The sequence below is a fragment of the Pelobates fuscus genome, chromosome 3 (assembly GCF_036172605.1).
Source record: "Pelobates fuscus isolate aPelFus1 chromosome 3, aPelFus1.pri, whole genome shotgun sequence".
In the NCBI taxonomy this organism is placed as follows: Eukaryota; Metazoa; Chordata; class Amphibia; order Anura; family Pelobatidae; genus Pelobates; species Pelobates fuscus.
Genome location: NC_086319.1, coordinates 342,347,733 through 342,369,218, shown reverse-complemented (window position 1 = coordinate 342,369,218; position 21,486 = coordinate 342,347,733). Strand labels below are relative to the sequence as shown.

Sequence of the window (21,486 nt, the reverse complement as noted above, 5' to 3'; positions counted from 1 at the left end):
TTTTGACCAGCCGGCCACGAGGTGATAGCCCAAAATAGTTCCACAAGAAAAGGGGCAGCGACCGGTCTCTTTTTGGGGGTTCCTGTGCAAACACCGATGAACGCTCTCCCTGGCAAATGCTCCCCCTGTTTGGTAGTTCCTATCTCCAGAACTTTGTTCTCCTAACTCGTCTGGGAGAGGAACGGACAGCAGTACAAGTTTCTCCGGAGTTTGCGGGATCGCTTAGCCGTCAAAGAGTTCCAGGCACTCGACGACCATGTACTGCTGCTTGTGTTCGGGAGACAAGATGGCTGCAATTCACTAGAGCACGTAGGTTCAGTTATACGAATAGCGGCCACCCAGGGAGAGCACTTGAGCTTATTGTTCCTTTGAAGTTAACGAGCCAAGGGTAGTCGGTGTTCAAGGGTATTAAAGGGGGGACAGACACATTTCATTCGGTCCACGAACATGGGGTAACGGACAGATTCAGGGAACTTGAAATTAGGTATGGGCAACCGAAAGGGATAGTATAAGGTCTGCCACACAGTAAACCATATACATATCTGTCCCATATATTTTTTCACAATGTAGAGTATCATGGATATTTTTTTTTCTTTTTTTTTTAATTCTTTATTTTCACAAACGAACTTCTGAACGTAACTAATTTATAGCGGTTATCCCACATCTAATAAATAGAGTTGCATATGTTTATGGTTCTCATTAAATACACACACAATAAAACAAACAAACAAACAAACAAACACACACAACTTTGTTTAACTCTATTCTTCTCTCTAGGATCTTTGCCTTGCAGGTTGTCAATAAATATTAATTATTTTCAAGAACGCCTAGAAAGTGCCATTATTTTTAACTGGACACAAAGAGCCTACAGTTGTTATGTGAGAACCATCAATGGCTCACTGTCATTCCTAAAATAAAACACGTAGACTGGCAAAAGACAGTGATCATAGTTTATATAAATATTGAAAACAAGCAATACTGACTGGGGTCTTAAACAAACAGGTATTGGTTAACATCATAGCATGGCATTGTTTAAAATATATTTATTGAAATAGCATTCTATATTATATCACCTTATTCCCTAGATAGTAACTTAAACAACTAAAATATATTGTTACATACAGATGAAACTACTGAAATTCGCCATTCGTAGCCACCGGGCGTGCAAGCAGGAGTGGTGTTGTTAAAATATGACGGCTGGTGTTGTTAAAATATGACAGGGCGCTAGATTCTAATTACAGATTTACCCCCACCTACTAATTGTTGGGCTCTGCCTATTTTACTGTGTGTATGTGTTTATTTACTTATTTAACTACTTGTTACCTCTGCTGCCAAGTATACATAATTTTGGCATATAATACCTTCTATTTGACTGAATTCTGAAATCATCAACTGCAAATGCAGAACCATATTCCAGCATATTGTTTTGAATGACAGCATTCAGACAATCAGGAAAAGCTAAAATATGTGTAACACTATTTTTATATGTAATCATTTGATGAGACTATCGGGACTGTTCACTAAAGGGAGAATTCAACGTAAAGTGAATTTCAAGTTCAAGGTAATACTAGCTGAATTGGAAACGTTCTCTAAGTCATCTATGCTCCCAGTTTGGCTACTTTGGTCCTAAATTAGAAATTTGCTTTAAATTCACCTTGAATTCTCACTTTGTGATTGACCCTGTAGATGTCCTCTTGACTTCTACAAAAACAATTGTTAAAGCAGTGAGGAAACTTTGTGGCACAACCGGAAACTACAGCCTTTGTCAGTAGGGGTAGAGCCTGATCTGCTGTCATGAGGTCATTATTATTATTATTATTTTGGTATTTATATAGCGCCAACTTATTCTGCAGCACTTTGCAATATTATAAAAGGGGGAAATTCAACAATAAATAAGACCAGAACAATAGATTGATGAGGACCATGCTCAAACGAGCTTGCTTTACTGCAAAGATATGGCTCAATGTGTATGCAGGCTGAGTAGAAGAATGTGTGTCTATCACAGAAGCAAAAATATGTTTTGTTTTTTTATTTACTATCACTTTATTTTGTTTTGTTTTTAATCTGGTCTTGAGTTTAACGTTTAACAAGAGCTCTGACATTAAACAAAAATACTTTCTTATAAATCAATTGTTAGATCCTCCACAAAAAATATTCTTTCATACTCATCCTGTGCAATAGTTTATGTTCACATTTATGAGTCGGCTGTCTCTTGTTTTATTTGGGAAAATCAAATTGCTATAGTTTTGTATTGATACCAATCTATATATATTTTTTTTTTCTCACCAAATTTCTCATAGTTTCCCAGCATGGTATTATTTGTTGAACAGCGATGTAAACAAGCACTTTCATAAAATATATGAACTATGTCTCAAAATATACATATTTGCTAGCATTATTTGATAATAAAAACTATACAGCACATCAGGATGCTGCTTAGGGTTGTATCGGTGTACATGCAATCTGTGCAAGAAGTTGTGTTAAATATGGCCGCTATGTACAATATAGATCCCCTGTCTGCTAATCTGGGGTTCCAAAAAGGGGAAAAAGTTATTTAAGCATTTCTAGAGATGCACTGGGAACAGAACAGCCTTTTTGAAATGCCTTTTCATAATAATCCACTTACGCTGTGCTTCCTCGTTTTAATCTAGTTAATGATTCATCTTGATTTTCCTTTAAATACTGGTCTCATTTAACCCCTTCACCACCAAGTGATTTGCAATAAAAACAATAATCTTACTAGGACAGAAAAACCTAAAAAAAAAAAAAAAAACATAGTTACAGGTCAGAAGAATATTGTAATAATGAAAATAAATAAAACCTATAGTGCATTTATTTATTTTATTGTTACCCAGTTCCTGCTTCCTGTTTTGGAGAAGAGAGGGGCAATAATCAATTTTTCCAGTGGGCACCCTAGTGGTGTGGTGGGCTGTGCCCTGGCTGGGTGTGTTCCAGTCTCTGACCACGAGGGGACAACAGCAGTGATCTACACCGAAGCCAAAATAAGCAGTCCAGCAGTCACGATACCTACCCAACTGACGAGCAGCTCGAGTCTCTCCTGCCATGCTGTGTGCATCATTTGGGGAGCCATAACTCAGAGGACTGATGGAGGGCTCTCTGCGTCTCGCCCATCAGAGCCAAGTTTTGGACTTGCTGGGCGGCTGATTGGGAGGCGAGCCAGCTTGCTCATTTAGGTTTAGCGTGCGGGACGCTTCTGGCCTCTTCTGAAGCACATTTTCATACTTCTTGTGATCACAGGGATATGTGAACAAATCAAAATGTTTCCCAGTCAGCGTGTTTATTTTACTTAAATTGTGCTTGTCTGGCTTTGACCTCGGCTTCTTCTTGAATTTATATGTTTCCGTAATGCTGACCTTGGCTAGATTCTTCGTTATTCAATTTCGCTGTACTCCTAACCTTGGCTTGATACTGTTTTTAATTATTATCTCTGTCATGCGGCCATTCTAAGGACGGTATACGCTATTTTCAGTAAAATTGATTCGGGTTCTGTATTTTGGGAACTGTACCCTTACACCTTCACTGGGAGCGGTGCAGGGCTGATCAGGGAAATATTAAGATCTCCCCTTCACACTGTGCAGCTAAACTGGGACCCTATAGAGACAGTGCTAATCGTAACGCTGGTTCTGCTGCCTAGGACCCCCAAAGTGTACTACTGCAAACAAACAAACTGTATTTGCATTTTAACAAATTTTTATTGCATAATAAAAATATATTATATACACAAGACTCTGGGGTATGGGTGTATAACTTAGAAATCATGCATACAAGATTCTCGTAATGAAGGGGTTAATTAAAGGCAAATCTCACTTTAATATTTAATCCAAAATGACAAATACCTCATCTGTTAATCCTTTTTCATCTTATTTATAACTTCTCTTCTGAATGGAAATATTTGGCTGAAGATGATTGAATTTCCTACTTCCTCTATATTTTTTTTCAATTATCACTTTTGTACAGGGAAAATTACTTTTTGTTTCAATCATGTTGATAAGGAAAAAACATCTCCCAACCCACCATAAATTCTGACTCTCTGATAAATCAGTCAATAAGTGATGTATCCCAATAGTTCAATTTTCCATTAATGAAATTACTTATTTACCACACAATATACTGTGTTTGATTCAGGTGTTTCTTTCTTGAAATCTACTTCTGAATATTCTTCCTCGGATTTTTGCTGTGGATCTCTCACAAGCGAATACTCAACTTCTGGGCTCTCCATTAAATCACATCTGTTACTAACTGCATAGGGCGTGCCTGCGGGAAACATGTAAAACAACAAACAATATTACACACACAATAAAGGTCAGAGGAGTTGGGCAGAATTAATAATATATAAAATGCATAAATGTTTAAGTCAACACCCGATAGAGTCAGAAAGATGAGGCTGGAGTCATGGCCGTCCGCAGGAGAGAGCAGGCCCCCTTCCAGCCCCATCATGCCCCCTGTTCTCACCCCCCTCGAGTCAGGGCCATCCACAGGAGAGAGCAGGCCCTGCCCCGCTCCTGGACTTTTAAGCTTGTGCTGGTATTTTTTGTTTGGGATTGAGAATACACTACAATACCGGTGCTGGCCAGTAGGTGCTGTGTATGGAGAAAGGCAGGGATAGGAAGCTACATCTTATCCCTGCTTCTCTCTCCTGTCTGAATCCGCACAGAGTGCAGCCAGCAACTCCCAGACCAGACAGCCTACAGATCAGGTAAGTGAGGCATGGGGGGCAGCCTACAGATCAGGTAAGTGAGGGATGGGGGGCAGCCTACAAATCAGGTAAGTGAGGGGTGGGGGCAGCCTACAAATCAGGTAAGTGAGGGGTGGGGGCAGCCTACAAATCAGGTAAGTGAGGGGTGGGGGGGCAGCCTACAGGTCAGGTACGTGAGGCATGGGGGGGCAGCCTACAGATCAGGTAAGTGAGAGATGGGGGAGGAGGGCAGCCTAAGATCAGGTAAGTGAAGGATGGGGGTGGGGGTGGGGGGGCAGCTTGCAGATTAATGAAGGGAGGCATGAGGGAAATGTGGGGGGGGCACCAGTGGATTGACAGGCTGTGCTCAAAAATCTTAATCTAACACATGGACTTAACTAGCTGATAATCATCACCTTCAGGATTAAAGAAAATAATCCATGACTTCATGTATAAAGTCAGAGTAGGAAGATGTAGTCTCTAAAAAATGAATGAGGGAGGGCTGCTTGCTGTGTGTGTTTGTGTATTCAGCAGTCTGTGTGTATGTGATCAGCAGTCTGTGTGTATGTATTCAGCAGTGAGTGCATGTATTTAATCCTTCTGTCTCTGCATGTTTTCAGCAGTCTGTGTATGTATTCAGCAGTCTGTGTATGTATTCAGCAGTCTGTGTGTGTGTATTCAGCAGTGAGTGTATGTATTTAATCCTTCTGTCTCTGCGTGTATTCAGCAATCTGTGTGTGTGTTCAGCAGTCTGTGTGTATATTTAGTTTTGAGTCTATGTATTCAGCAGTCTCTGTGTGTATTCATCAATCTGCGTGTGTTTATTCAGCAGTCTGTATTCAGCAGTCTGTGTGTGTGTTTTTCTAGCAGTCTGTGTACTCAGCAGTTTGTGTGTATTCAGCAATCTGTGTGTGTGTGTGTGTGTGTGTGTGTGTGTGTGTGTGTGTGTGTGTGTGTGTGTGTGTGACTTCAGCAATCTGTGTGTGTATTCAGCAGTCTGCATTTGTATGGGCTGGGAAGGGGACAGTGATGGTAATGCAAAACTGTAGAGACCATGCAAATCTCTTCCAATAGTTTTATTGCTCTATTAATATTTGTCCTGTTTTGTTTTTTTGTTTTACATGCACTGAACTAGAGTGCTATGTAATTAGCTAAATCCTTAATAGAAATTTAAAGTAAATAGAGCGTTTTACGAAAAATAGGTTAGCAGAAGTTATAAGTGATTTTCAATGTTTTATTTAATGCTGTAATTCCTGGGAAGAAACAGTTCCCCTTTAAAGGGTGCCTTTCATAGCTACAGCGTATGCTTATTTTATCTATACATTGTGCGAGCTGTTTTGCTTGCAAATGTATAGATTGGGAGAAAAAAACATTTGAAAATAGATATTTCTTCCACCTCTCAGACAAATCTTCAGTATAGACTCTATGCCAATGTTTTAATTGAGAAGGGACAACAGAACAAATGTCCCACAGACTGTACTTCTGTTCTCTTAAACATAGCAGCAATCACATGGTTGATATGAAAACTCAACTCTTCATAATGGTGCGAGTGAGTGCCAAATCAAGTGTCGAATGAAAGCATGCAACTTGTTTTTAAACATAACCAACTGATGTGTCTATAGAGGCCTGAATGTTTAGTGGATATGGGTGGCGGGACCTAATGCAGCAGATACCGATGACTGCCTTGAAGCAATGAAAGGTTGGCAGGTTAGTTTTGGAAGGTGTAAAAGTAGAAGCTTTCTCCTTGTCCTTTCATACCCTGCCAATATAACATGCTTGAATTACCCCACGTTAGAACTGCAGTATAAACCTAGTTCCATCCCTTATTATACTTCCTGTTGGTTGTTCCATTTATATCTCATTATATTGTTGTCAGGATCGGGACAGGGATCCAACACGCAGAGTACAAACAGTAGCCAGATACGTATACCGGACCTTAGAATGGCCGGACTAACGTAAGTAGTACAGTATAGAATGGTCAAAGACAAGCCGAGGTCGAGGGTAACAGAAGACAGGTAAGCGAGAGACAAGCCGAATCAAGGGTAACAGAGATAAGCAGAGTAAGGTAAACAAGCCGGGTCAAAACCAAAAGGGATAAGAGAATACACAAGCACTGAGTGACTAGGACAAGCTAGAACCACGACAGGGCAATGAGCATATGAAAGAAGCTCTGTTAAATACCCTGTCTAGAGCAGTAACCACGCCTCCTAGGCGTCCTGATTGGTCCTGCAGCAATTGACTGACAGGTTGTTCCGGAGGAGTGTCCTGATGACAACTTCCTGCCTAGATGCTGTAAAAGGCAGTCACTCCCTCGCGGCCGGCCTTGCATGACCGGATAGACCGCGGGGAAGGGAGCCATCAGACCGTCTGGATGAAGGAACAGCTAAGTCTCTACCTCTTTCGGAGGTAGAGACCACAGGTACCCTGACAGTACCCCCCCTCTCAGATACGCCCACCGGGCGGAATACACCAGGGCGAGAAGGGAATCGAGAGTGAAACGCCCTGCGGAGATGGGGAGCATGCACCTCCTCCTGAGGTACCCAACTTCTCTCCTCAGGACCATAACCCTTCCAATCGACCAGATATTGCAGTTTCCCCCGGGAGATTCGAGAATCAACGATGGAATTGACCTCATACTCCTCCTGACCCTCCACCTGAACTGAGCGAGGAGGGGCGATCGTGGAGGAGAACCTGTTACAAATTAGTGGTTTTAGCAAGGAAACATGAAATGAATTCGGAATGCGTAAGGCATTAGGCAACGCTAAACGATACGCAACTGGGTTAATTTGAGACAGTACCCTGTAAGGTCCAATGTAAGCAAACTTCATGGACGGCACCTTTAGGCGAATGTTTCTAGTACTTAACCATACTCTATCGCCTGGAACAAACACTGGTGCTGCCCTTCTACGTTTGTCAGCGTGTTTTTTAACCAGCATAGAATTGTGCAGAAGAATTTGTCGAGTCTGATCCCACAACTTCCTTAAATTGGCAACATGAACATCCACCGACGGTACCCCCTGAGAAGAAGATTCCGAAGGAAGGATGGAAGGATGAAAGCCATAATTCAAGAAAAAAGGGCTAGAATGCGTAGAATCACAAGTGAGATTGTTATGTGCAAACTCCGCCCAAGGAATCAAACCGACCCAATCGTCCTGGTGCTCAGAAACGAAACAACGCAAATACTGTTCGACCTTTTGGTTAGTGCGTTCAGCAGCTCCATTGGACTGAGGATGATAGGCAGAGGAGAAATTCAATTTGATGCCTAGTTGGGAGCAGAACGATTTCCAAAAACGGGAAACAAATTGGGAGCCTCTGTCAGAGACAATTTGGGAAGGTATCCCATGCAAACGGAAAATCTCCCTAGCGAATATCTCCGCTAATTCGGGCGAAGATGGGAGTTTAGGTAAGGGAATGAAGTGAGCCATTTTAGTAAATCTATCCACCACAGTGAGAATGACAGTCTGCTTTTTGGAGATAGGCAGATCAACAATGAAGTCCATTGCCAGGCAGGACCAAGGCTTTTCAGGAACCTCTAAAGGGTGCAGAAATCCGCATGGAAGCGAATGGGGTAGCTTGGTCTTGGTACAAACTTCACATGCCCCGATGAATTCTTTAATGTCTTTACGTAAGTCAGGCCACCAAAAATCTTTAGAGACCAGAGCATATGTCTTGCGGATGCCAGGATGCCCAGCCACCTTGCTGTTATGGAGACAGCGTAGCACCTCCAGTTGGAGAGCGGCAGGAACGAAGTGTCGATCCCCCGGAGTCTTTTTGGGTGCCAAGTGCTGAAACTTCATGATCTCGGAAAGCAATGGAGAGTGAATCTTGAGATTAGTGTTCACGATGATATTCCCCTTAGGAACTATGGAGGACAGGACTGGTTCAGTTATAGTGGATGGTTCATATTGACGAGACAAAGCATCGGCTTTAGAGTTCTTAGAACCAGGCCTATATGTAAGTACATAATTAAAGTGAGTGAGGAATAAGGACCAGCGAGCCTGCCTGGCGGATAAGCGCTTAGCCTCCCCAATATAAGACAAGTTCTTATGATCCGTTAAGATAGTAACAGGGTGTAATGTCCCTTCCAGTAAATGTCTCCACTCCTTTAAAGCCTTAATGACCGCTAGCAGTTCCCTTTCCCCAATGTCATATCTGCTCTCAGGCCCAGAAAATTTCTTAGAGAAGAACCCACAAGGGTGTAACGGTTTGTCCACCCCTAACCTTTGAGACAAAACAGCCCCAACTCCTGTCTCAGAGGCATCGACTTCGAGCAAGAAAGGCAGAGTCGTATCAGGATGGACTAGAATAGGAGCCGAGGCAAAAAGTTCCTTGAGAGTCTTGAAAGCTCCAAGAGCTTCCTTAGACCAGAACTTAGTATCAGCCCCTTGTTTGGTCATATTGGTAATAGGCGCAATGATAGAGGAGTAACCTTTAATGAAGCGCCTATAGTAGTTGGAAAAACCAATAAATCTTTGGATAGCCTTGAGTCCTTTGGGCAAAGGCCAGTCTAAAATAGATTGGAGTTTTACAGGATCCATTTTAAAACCTTCCCCAGAAATCACGTACCCAAGAAAGTCTACCTGAGACTGATCAAAACTGCACTTTTCCAATTTGCAGTATAAACCATGTTGCAGAAGTTTGTGTAACACCTTTCTGACCTGTCTATGGTGAGTCTCAATCTCCTTAGAGTGTATTAGTATGTCGTCCAGGTAAACAATAACACAATCATGCTGAAACTCCCTAAGTACCTCATTAATCAAATCTTGAAATACTGCAGGAGCATTACATAGTCCAAATGGCATAACCGTGTATTCGTAGTGGCCATAATGGGTATTGAATGCCGTCATCCACTCGTGACCTTGCTGGATTCTCACCAAATTGTAAGCCCCTCTGAGATCTAACTTGGTGAAGATCTTGGAGCCCTTAAGACGATCAAATAACTCGGTAATCAGTGGGATAGGATAGGCATTTCTGACAGTTATTTTATTCAAGCCTCGGTAATCGCTACAAGGTCTCAGGGTGCCATCCTTCTTCTTAATGAAAAAAAACCCAGCCCCGGCCGGAGAAGAAGACCTCCTGATGAATCCCTTTTCTAAATTCTCCTGAATATACTCCTCTAGAACCAAGTTTTCCTGAACAGACAAAGGATATACATGGCCCCTCGGAGGCATAGTCCCGGGTAGCAGCTTAATTTTACAGTCAAATGACCTGTGTGGCGGCAAAGAATCGGCATTCTTTTTGTCAAACACTGCCCTTAAGTCTAGGTAAAGGTCTGGTATTTGTCTTTCTGTGGACTGAGTAGGATTCTCTGGTATGCTAACATTAGCTAAAGGAGAAACCTTGCACAAACACCTATCCTGGCAGCCCTGGCCCCACGAGAGTATCTCCCCTAACTCCCAATCGATAATAGGGTTATGTTTTTTCAACCATGGGTACCCCAGAACTATGGGAACGGAAGGAGATGAAATGAGCTTAAGAGATAAATTCTCCACGTGTAGGATACCAACATTTAAATTAATGGGTATGGTTTCACGAAAGATAACAGGGTCTAGTAGTGGTCTACCATCTATGGCCTCAACGGCCAAGGGTGTCTCCGTTAGCTGGGATGGGAGATTGTTTTTAATAGCAAAGACTTGGTCGATAAAATTCTCAGCAGCACCGGAATCTATCAATGCCATAGCCCTTACTACTTCCTTCCCCCAAGTTAAGGAAACTGGTAGCAGAAGCCTGTGATCGATATAATTAGGAGTAGAGGACAAAATAGAAACACCCAAGGCCTGTCCTCTAGAGAGACTTAGGTGCGAGCGTTTCCCGGGCGGTTAGAACAGTTCGAGAGTACATGGCCCTTGGCTCCACAATACATACACAAACCCTCTCTTCTCCTGTAATGTCTTTCCTCCTCAGAGAGGCGGGTATACCCTATCTGCATAGGTTCAGGAAGCAAAGATACCGTGGAGTCAGGACTTGGAAAAGCGGGGGCTAACCTAAAAGAAGGTCTCCGGTTCCTGTCTCGAGTGTTCTGTCTCTCTCTTAAACGTTCATCTATACGAGAGATGAACGAAATTAAATCCTCTAAATTCTCAGGGAGTTCTCTGGTAGCAACCTCATCAAGGATTACATCAGATAGGCCATTCACAAATACATCCATATACGCCTGCTCATTCCACTTGACTTCTGACGCCAGAGACCTGAACTCTAGTGCATAATCCACCATTGTTCGGTTCTCCTGTCTCAGGCGCAACAGTAATCTGGCTGCATTAACCTTTCTACCTGGGGGGTCAAATGTTCTTCTAAAAGCAGCTACAAATGCATTATAGTTATAAACTAATGGGTTATCGTTCTCCCATAGTGGGTTGGCCCATCTCAGAGCTTTCTCAATAAGTAGGGTGATAATAAATCCTACCTTTGCCCTATCTGTAGGATAAGAGCGAGGTTGCAATTCAAAGTGGATAATAATTTGGTTTAAAAAAACACGACACTTCTCTGGAGCCCCACCATAGCGTACTGGGGGGGTAATGCGAGAAGAAGCACCCACTGTGGGTACCTCTAGACCTGAACCGACAGGAGAAACAGGGGTATTACGTATCTCCTCTGGTGGGTTATTGGCATGAGATAATAGAGCCTGTAGCGCAAGCGCCATCTGATCCATTCTGTGATCCATGGCTTCAAACCTAGGATCAGGAGAAGCCCGCTCACTGTTTGTACTTGCAGGATCCATTGGCCCTGTCGTAATGTCAGGATCGGGACAGGGATCCAACACGCAGAGTACAAACAGTAGCCAGATAAGTATACCGGACCTTAGAATGGCCGGACTAACGTAAGTAGTACAGTATAGAATGGTCAAAGACAAGCCGAGGTCGAGGGTAACAGAAGACAGGTAAGCGAGAGACAAGCCGAATCAAGGGTAACAGAGATAAGCAGAGTAAGGTAAACAAGCCGGGTCAAAACCAAAAGGGATAAGAGAATACACAAGCACTGAGTGACTAGGACAAGCTAGAACCACGACAGGGCAATGAGCATATGAAAGAAGCTCTGTTAAATACCCTGTCTAGAGCAGTAACCACGCCTCCTAGGCGTCCTGATTGGTCCTGCAGCAATTGACTGACAGGTTGTTCCGGAGGAGTGTCCTGATGACAACTTCCTGCCTAGATGCTGTAAAAGACAGTCACTCCCTCGCGGCCGGCCTTGCATGACCGGATAGACCGCGGGGAAGGGAGCCATCAGACCGTCTGGATGAAGGAACAGCTAAGTCTCTACCTCTTTCGGAGGTAGAGACCACAGGTACCCTGACAATTGTCTATTTTGACCTTTGGTAATATTTGAAGGTAATATATAGGGACATCAGCGCTGGATTTAGGTAAGTGATAGTAGGGTTTTTAACCCTTTCTGCAGGGCCGGACTGGCCCACCGGGATACCGGGAAATTTCCCGGTGGGCCGTGGCATCTGGGGGCTGCACAGGTATGTGCCACCGGGTGGCCGGTCCGGTGGCACACATTTAGAGGGGGCTGGCCGCGTTCCACGCTGGTGCCGCCAGGCCGGGTGGCAGCCTCGCCGGGCCGGCGGCACTTCTAATGCTGAGGACGGAAGGAGGAGGGAGGAGCATGAAGGAGGAGGGAGGAGCATGTCTCTCTACCATGCTCCCTCGCGGTTCCCACAATTCACAGCACAGGAACCGCGAGGGAGCATGGTAGAGAGACATGCTCCTCCCTCCTCCTTCATTCTCCTCCCTCCTCAGCATTAGAAGTGCCTCCGGACCGGCGAGGCTGCCACCCGGCCCGGCGGCACCAGCGTGGAACGCGGCCGGCCCCCTCTGGCTCCTCTCAGGTAAATGGAGGGGATGGATGGGGACACAAGGGGAGGGGGAAAAATAAAACAGAGATAGGGAAGAAAGAGACAGTGGGAGAATAGAGAGAGACAGGGGGGGAGGGGGAGGGCCACAGGGAAAGGAGGGAGAAAGAGACGGAGGGGGGAGAGTGAGACACAAGGGGAGAAAGAGGGGGATAGAGAGATGGTGGTAGAGAGGGAGAGAGAGACAGGGAAAAGGGGGAAAAAGAGAGAGGGGAAGAGAGAGATACACGAGGGGGAGAAAGAGGCAGAGGGGGAAGAGAGTGACTGGGAAGGAGAGGGGAGACATGGCACAGTGGAGCAGTGAGGGGGAGAAAGAAACATATATATATATATATATATATATATATATAACAGACCAGACTCTGGCACTCAACCCCAAAAAAATATGATATAAAAATATTACCAGGGTGCCTCCAGGCCAGTAGATATGAAGGTAAGAAACAGGAGCACTCGCTTGGATTTTTCAAATGTGTATTAACCGTTTAACCACAAATCAACATCAACGTTTCAACCCTACACATTTGAAACATCCAAGCGGGTGCTCCTGTTTCTTACCTTCATATATATATATATATATGACTGGTGGATCCAGGGGGGGCAACGGGCAATTTCCCTTTCCCCCCCAGATGCTCTCACCTGCTGGCCAATGCAAGGCTGGCACTGTCCAAGCACCATGTGCCTTCACGGACCGGAGGGGAGATCAGAGAACTCCCTCCCTGTTCTGGAGGCACCATGCAGGCAGCCGGCAGGGGAGGGAGGAAGAGAGGACCTGGGAGCTCAGCCTGCAGCTCCTCCGGGTCCTTCTTGCGCGAGTACAGAGCATTGCCGCGGTTACAGTGGCAACGCTCCAGCTCTCGCGAGAGTGAACTCTAGCGCTGGAGCTACGGGCTAGAGTTCACTCTCACCACTGTGACCTCTAGCCCCATACACACACACAGACCCCCCATACACACATTGCGCCACACACACACACACACACAGCCACCCAAACACACATTGCCCTACACACTGAACCTTTCACACAAACTGCACCCCTCACACATATCCCAGCAGACCCCAGGTAAGTTGTCAAACTGTTCTTAAACGGTTTGACTACTTACTCTGGGAGCGGGTCCTGGCACTCCTGGCACCATAACCACTACACAGAGCAGTAGTGGTTATTGTGCATGGATTATTTCTTTAAATAATCTATAAGTGCCCCTCCCGAGATCAGGCTCTGGATCCACCACTGGTGTGTGTGTGTGTGTGTATATATATATATATATATATATATATATATATATATATGTGTGTGTGTATAATATTATGCCTATTATATTTACACATATATTAATGTACATATATATATATATATATATATATATATATGTAATACACAGAGAAATGTAATTGATATGTACCATATGTAATGAGCAGATATTGGCCCAGTCTTGTTGCTAGGTGCATACTCCAGCACAATAACATATTTAACCCCTTAAGACCGCAGCCAAATGTACAAATTGTGAACGAAACAAAATGTAAACAAAACCTGGCATTTGCGCTATATGTCTGTCCAACCGTAATTCACCTCTTTCATATTAAATGCACCCCCCCTTATTATATATCATTTTATTCAGGGGAAACAGGGCTTTCATTTAATATCAAATATTTAGCTATGAAACATAATTTAATATGAAAAAAATGGGAGAAGATAAGATGTTTTAGATTTTTTTAGTTCTACATGACATTTTAACTGTCAATGTCATAATACTGTTTGCTTTTACTGCAATAAAATACACATATTTGTATTCAGCAAAGTCTCACGTGTAAAACAGTACCCCCTATGTAGAGGTTTTATGGTGTTTTGGGAAGTTACAGGGTCAAATATAGCGTGTTACATTTGAAATTGAAATTCGCCAGATTGGTTACGTTGCCTTTGAGACTGTATAGTAGCCCAGGAAATAAATTTACACCCATAATGGCATACCATTTGCAATAGTAGACGACCCAAGGTATTGCAAATGGGGTATGTCCAGTCTTTTTTAGTAGCCATTTGGTCACAAACACTGGCCAAAGTTAGCGTTAGTATTTGTTTGTGTGTGAAAAATGCAAAAAACGCCAATTTTGGCCAGTGTTGTGTTTGTGACTAAGTGGTGACTAAGTGGTTACTAAAAAAGACTGGACATACCCCATTTGCAATACCTTGGGTTGTCTACTATTGCAAATAGTATGCCATCATAGGGGTAATTTTCATTCTTGGGCTACCATAGGGTCATAAAGGCAACATAAGCAATCTGGCGAATTTTAAAGTGAAAAAAATGAAACACAAGCCTTATATTTGACGCTGTAATTTTTGAAAACACCATAAAACCTGTACATGAGGGGTACTGTTGTACTCGGAAGACATCGCTGAACACAAATATTTGTGTTTCAAAACAGTAAAAGGTATTGCAGCAATAATATCGTCCGTGTAAGTGCTGTTTGTGCGTGAAAAATGCAAAAAACGTCACTTTTACTGGCGATGTCATCGTTGTAATACATTTTACTGTTTTGAAACACTAATATTTGTGTTCAGCGAAGTCTCCCGAGTAAAACAGTACCCCCCATGTACAGGTTTTATGGTGTCTTGGAAAGCAAATTAAATTCCCTATACTTTCGGCATGGGTTGTCAGGCAGGTCCCGCTAATTGTAATTAATTAGGATACCTAATTATGTAAAATTATTACATAAATATATGTGTAGAATTAATATATGTATATATATACATATGTGTATATATACGTATATATATATATATATATATATATATATATATATAATTTTTTTTAAATATTTTTATTTATATATTGGTATATATATATAGTGATATATACGTATATATTTATGTATATAGATATATATATTATTTCGCTCTACGTGTATTTTGATATAAATATATATATATTAATATCACAATACAGTTAGAACGAAATAAAACACATCTATATATTTTTTTATATTTTATTTTTAATTATTTTTTTTATTTATTTTTTTACGTATTTACATATTTTTTATATTATTTATAAATATATATATAACAATAATTATATATATATTTAATCAGTATCAGTCTACGTGTAATTTGATATTAATATATATATATATAATTATATATATATTAATATTAAAATACACCTAGACGGTGTATGTGTGTGTGTGTGTATATGTGTATATATATACTTAGATCATATATATATATATATATGATCTAAGTATATATATTTTTTTACACTTATTTAACTTATTTTATTTGATTTTCCGCCAGCAGGGGGACTAACTGTCATTACAGTTAGTCCCCCTGCTGGCATTGCTGCAGCCAGCTATCCCGGCCATGTGATTGTGAGGTCCTCGTAAGGACCTCACTCTCACATGACCGGGGGGGACCGGAGGAGGAAGATCTGCCGCGGGGGGGCTCCCTGGGAGTCCCCCCAACCGCGATGCTGGGGGGGATCGCCGGCGACCGGGTAAGTGAATAAAAACCGGAGGGCGTACATTTACATCCTGCGGCGTTTAGAGCCGCTTTTAAAAGGACGTAAATGTACGCCCTCCGGACTTAAAGGGTTAAAGTGAAGAGCGCACCCACAGGACTTCAATATAAACAAGATACCGGCCTTTTTTACAGTTGTGCCCTACATACATTCACCATTTCAGTCCCATTACCAAGCTTTTCTTAATATGTCAAGGTAGTTGGACTGAAACATTGGTTATATGCAAAGGCACGTCTGCTTAAAATAAATCTGCACTCTTGGTTTTTTTTTAAGCCTATATGTGCTTTTTTTCACGTTGGAGTAATAATTTTTAATCTTAAATTATCTTTTCTAACTCTGTATTTGCACACTATGCTGGCGCGACGCATTATGGGGCTGGCAAATAATATTTTCCAGTGCTGCTTTTAATTTCCAGTCCGGCCCTGCCTTTCTGCAATGGAAAAGGGAACGGGCTGAGATTGATTGGGGCACTATAGTGCTAGGAATACAATTTTGATTTCCTAGCCTATAGTTTACGTTTAAGGAAGACAAACTAGCTTGCTGAAATATTTAGCTACAGTGGGGACATATAGTTTGTAATGTAACATAAATAAGTTTAAAGTATATGTATTTTTTAGAAAGAAGTAAAATAAATTTATGCTTTTTTTAAATCTAATTCATAACATTGGAGTTTGGAGAGTTCCTTTAAATAGGTGCTCAGAATGTAGCCATACTTTACGGTTTCTTAACAGTCTGACATGTGGCTTCGACTTACAATCATTTTCTGGAAGCTCTACTGCATCGGATTTCCTGCGAATTACAGAAATCGGTTATATGGGTGGTTAAGGAGACAGACACACACATTGAAAATATAAAATATACTTAAAGTTATGGGATATTATATAGGGGCTTTACTGGGTGGTATAGGTGCATTAGTGTCTAGGGATAGGGGCTGTATTGTCATAGATATGGGTATAGGGACAGTATTGTGAGGAATAGGGCCAGCATTGTGGGGGGAATAAGTATTCCAAAGCCACCGTTTAAAATGTTGGGAGATATGTACCACTGGGGTAATAGGGTAAAGAGGGCCAAAGTCAAAATAAAGTTCTCAGCAAAAAAACAACAATTTGTTATAGTAGATTAGAATGAAAGGCAAAGTGAAGAGGTAGATTTACACAAATGTAACCACAACTGAAAGATGACACATTATTGATGCCAATCATATTAACAGAATGTTCAGCATCCGTTCCACATTTTATAAAAGCGGCATACTTTGAGTATCCTGTATGGAATGATATGACACTGTATTTAAATTACGTTTTCATTTGTTAATTACCTGTGCATATCTGTTTTCTTCTTTTTTCCTAGAAATAAAAGAAAAGGAAGAATATTAGAATGCTATTATAACAGCAGTAGCAGATCTGGGTTTACTTTTTTATCCTCACCCTTGGACTTGATACACCATACAATCAGCAGTATTATTCCGGTGAAAAGAATTATCCCTGCCACCGCTCCAATGGCTATAAAAAACGATTCATCCGGGCCTTCTAGATATAAAGATTTAAAGGTTTAATCAGTACCTGTTCATTTATTCATAATATAGCTTATTCATTTTAAATACATGTAGTGTAGATACAATTATCAATACCAAATAAAGAGAAACCTGCATCAAAGAGCAACAACATTTCAAGGGAACTACAGAATTAACTCCTATGGTACAATGCATCAAACAATAATCATTTAAACCCTTAAGGACACATGACACTGTAGCTACAATCACCACTTCAAGTCTGAAATTACACCAGAATGTTATGTCTATTGGATTTGCTGCCCACTTACTTACTGAAAATGACCTCAAACTTCCACATAGGTAATGTTCAAATAATAGACCGCTCTAATACAATGCATTATACAATAATCATTTAAAGGGACACTGAAGGGACCCGTTAAACTGTTTACTCACTGTTTAGCAAAGATGCTCTGATCACATTAGGCTGCAGCCTGACCCTCATTTACAATGTGGCAAAGTTACGCTCCACTTCACACCATACCAAGTCATCCCACGGATTGCTAAAAGTGATAGGCTGAAAGCGCTCAGTTGACGCCAATGACTGCCTGCTACACCTGGTATGGAAAAAGGCAGACTGTAATTCCACTTTCACCATATTGTTACTGGGGGTTGGGCTGCAGCCTTCCGGGGGACAAGCATGAGTCAAATACTGCCAGAACTGAGCACTATTACCACACTTAGCAGTAACGTGGGACACCGCATTCAAAAACCTTTGGTACCATAACCCATTCTATTATTCAACGTGCTTATAGTGCATAAAGTTTCTCTTTAACCCCTTAAGGACCAAACTTCTGGAATAAAAGGGAATCATGACATGTCGCACGTGTCATGTGTCCTTAAGGGTTTAAATGATTATTGTTTGATGCATTGTACCATAGGAGTTAATATAGTATTATTTTTTCAAATTAACAATGGAACCCATGTGGTAATTAGAAGATCTTTATAGGAAGTAAATTGGAGACAAGCCCAATAAATGTAACTTTGTGTTGTATTTTTATTTTTCCAAACACAAAATATGACCCAGAGAAGTCATGACAACTAACAATCACAGTGTGTGCAGCAACATCACTATAGTTGGTCCTGGGGATATTGTCATGCGAGAAGGGAGTACATTCGGTATAAACTACAGGAACATGAGACTGAGGATGTGCATTCTCCCACCCCAGCATTAGAAAAGCAGTAAACCATATTATCAATATGCATGTGCTGGAAAGAAATTTTTTTTTTTACAATTAAAACAAATTACTATCAGCACATGCTTGCTTTTATTATTATAATTTTTATCTCATTATACTTTTTAGAATTTTATGTTGTTGCGAACAGAAATATGATATACTAGCAGACCTGGTAATCCTTTGTTTATGAATTGCAAATGGTTTGATTTTAGGCTGATTGGGTGACCGTGACAATTGCTGAACTACAAGCTGAAATGTAGATGAATAACGAACAAAACAATTTGCAAAATGATTCGGAGTTCCATTCCTGGTGCCAGGAAAAAATGGGGATGGAATGGAGAAGATTTTTTTTTTGGTGGGGGCATATAAGCATATATGCAACTTCTTTTGAGAGATCTGCCCAATCATTTGGGCTGCATCTTCTATCTATTCAAAAGGGTTAATAAAAAATATGATTCATGGTTAGGGGACAGTCAGGTATTGAAAGTGGGGTATGATTAGTCTTTTTTAGTAGCCACTTAGTCACAAACACTGGCCAAAGTTAGCGTTCATATTTGTTTTTGTGTGAAAAAAGCAAAAAACTAATATTTGGCCAGTGTTTGTGACTAAGTGGCTACTAATAAAGACTGGACATACCCCACTTGCAATACCTTGGGTTGTCTACTTTTGCAAATGGTATGCCATCATGGGGGTAATTCTCATTCCTGGGCTACCATACGCTCTCAAAGGCAACATAACCAATCTGGCAAATTTCAATGTCAAAAAAAATAAATGCAAGCCTTATATGTGACTCTCTAACTTTCCAAAACACCATAAAACCTGTACATGGGGGGTACTGTTATTCTCGGGAGACTTTACTAAACACAAATATTAGTGTTTTAAAACAGTAAAACATATTACAACAATAATATAGTCCATAAAAGTGCAGTTCGTTTGTAAAAAATGCACAAAACGTCACTTTTACTTAAAATACCATTGTTGTAATACAATTTACCAGTTTGAAACACTAATATTTGAGTTCAGCGAAGTCTCCCGAGTAAAACAGTACCCCCTATGTACAGGTTTTATAGTGTCTTGGAGAGTTACAGGGTCAAATATAGTGCTTGCGAATTAAATTCTCTGCACTTTCTCCCTGTGTTGTCAGGCATGTCAATCAAATTTTACTTAATCAAATCACATAATTATGTTAAAAGATTACTTAAATATACATGTAGAATTTTAATGCATTTATAGGTATTTAAATTCTACGTGTATACTAATGTAATCTTTTATTTAATATATGTATTTATCTATATATATATTTGTGGTTATTTGTATTTTATATATAGATAGATATCTATCTATACAGGGAGTGAAGAATTATTAGGCAAGTTGTATTTTTGAGGATTAATTTTATTATTGAACAACAACCATGTTCTCAATGAACCCAAAAAACTCATTAATATCAAAGCTGAATATTTTTGGAAGTAGTTTTTAGTTTGTTTTTAGTTTTAGCTATTTTAGGGGGATATCTGTGTGTGCAGGTGACTATTACTGTGCATAATTATTAGGCAACTTAACAAAAAACAAATATATACCCATTTCAATTATTTATTTTTACCAGTGAAACCAATATAACATCTCAACATTCACAAATATACATTTCTGACATTCAAAAACAAAACAAAAACAAATCAGTGACCAATATAGCCACCTTTCTTTGCAAGGACACTCAAAAGCCTGCCATCCATGGATTCTGTCAGTGTTTTGATCTGTTCACCATCAACATTGCGTGCAGAAGCAACCACAGCCTCCCAGACACTGTTCAGAGAGGTGTACTGTTTTCCCTCCTTGTAAATCTCACATTTGATGATGGACCACAGGTTCTCAATAGGGTTCAGATCAGGTGAACAAGGAGGCCATGTCATTAGATTTTCTTCTTTTATACCCTTTCTTGCCAGCCACGCTGTGGAGTACTTGGACGCGTGTGATGGAGCATTGTCCTGCATGAAAATCATGTTTTTCTTGAAGGATGCAGACTTCTTCCTGTACCACTGCTTGAAGAAGGTGTCTTCCAGAAACTGGCAGTAGGACTGGGAGTTGAGCTTGACTCCATCCTCAACCCGAAAAGGCCCCACAAGCTCATCTTTGATGATACCAGCCCAAACCAGTACTCCACCTCCACCTTGCTGGCGTCTGAGTCGGACTGGAGCTCTCTGCCCTTTACCAATCCAGCCACGGGCCCATCCATCTGGCCCATCAAGACTCACTCTCATTTCATCAGTCCATAAAACCTTAGAAAAATCAGTCTTGAGATATTTCTTGGCCCAGTCTTGACGTTTCAGCTTGTGTGTCTTGTTCAGTGGTGGTCGTCTTTCAGCCTTTCTTACCTTGGCCATGTCTCTGAGTATTGCACACCTTGTGCTTTTGGGCACTCCAGTGATGTTGCAGCTCTGAAATATGGCCAAACTGGTGGCAAGTGGCATCTTGGCAGCTGCACGCTTGACTTTTCTCAGTTCATGGGCAGTTATTTTGCGCCTTGGTTTTTCCACACGCTTCTTGCGACCCTGTTGACTATTTTGAATGAAACGCTTGATTGTTCGATGATCACGCTGCAGAAGCTTTGCAATTTTAAGAGTGCTGCATCCCTCTGCAAGATATCTCACTATTTTTGACTTTTCTGAGCCTGTCAAGTCCTTCTTTTGACCCATTTTGCCAAAGGAAAGGAAGTT

At 41.3% G+C, this 21,486-nt stretch overlaps 1 protein-coding gene across 1 annotated transcript in view; it reads right to left on the bottom strand.

Moving 5' to 3' along the window:
- Positions 1-4,098: 4,098 nt before the first annotated feature.
- LOC134601806 (uncharacterized) overlaps positions 4,099-21,486 on the bottom strand; it is a 101,092-nt gene continuing 83,704 nt past the window's right edge. The window contains exons 5-8 of the mRNA XM_063446305.1: positions 17,476-17,577; positions 17,367-17,394; positions 16,806-16,840; positions 4,099-4,275 (exon numbers count right to left, since the gene is read on the bottom strand). Of these exons, the coding sequence (XP_063302375.1) occupies positions 4,109-4,275; positions 16,806-16,840; positions 17,367-17,394; positions 17,476-17,577 (332 nt within the window). The 3' untranslated portion in view covers positions 4,099-4,108. The remainder of the gene's footprint in view (positions 4,276-16,805; positions 16,841-17,366; positions 17,395-17,475; positions 17,578-21,486) is intronic.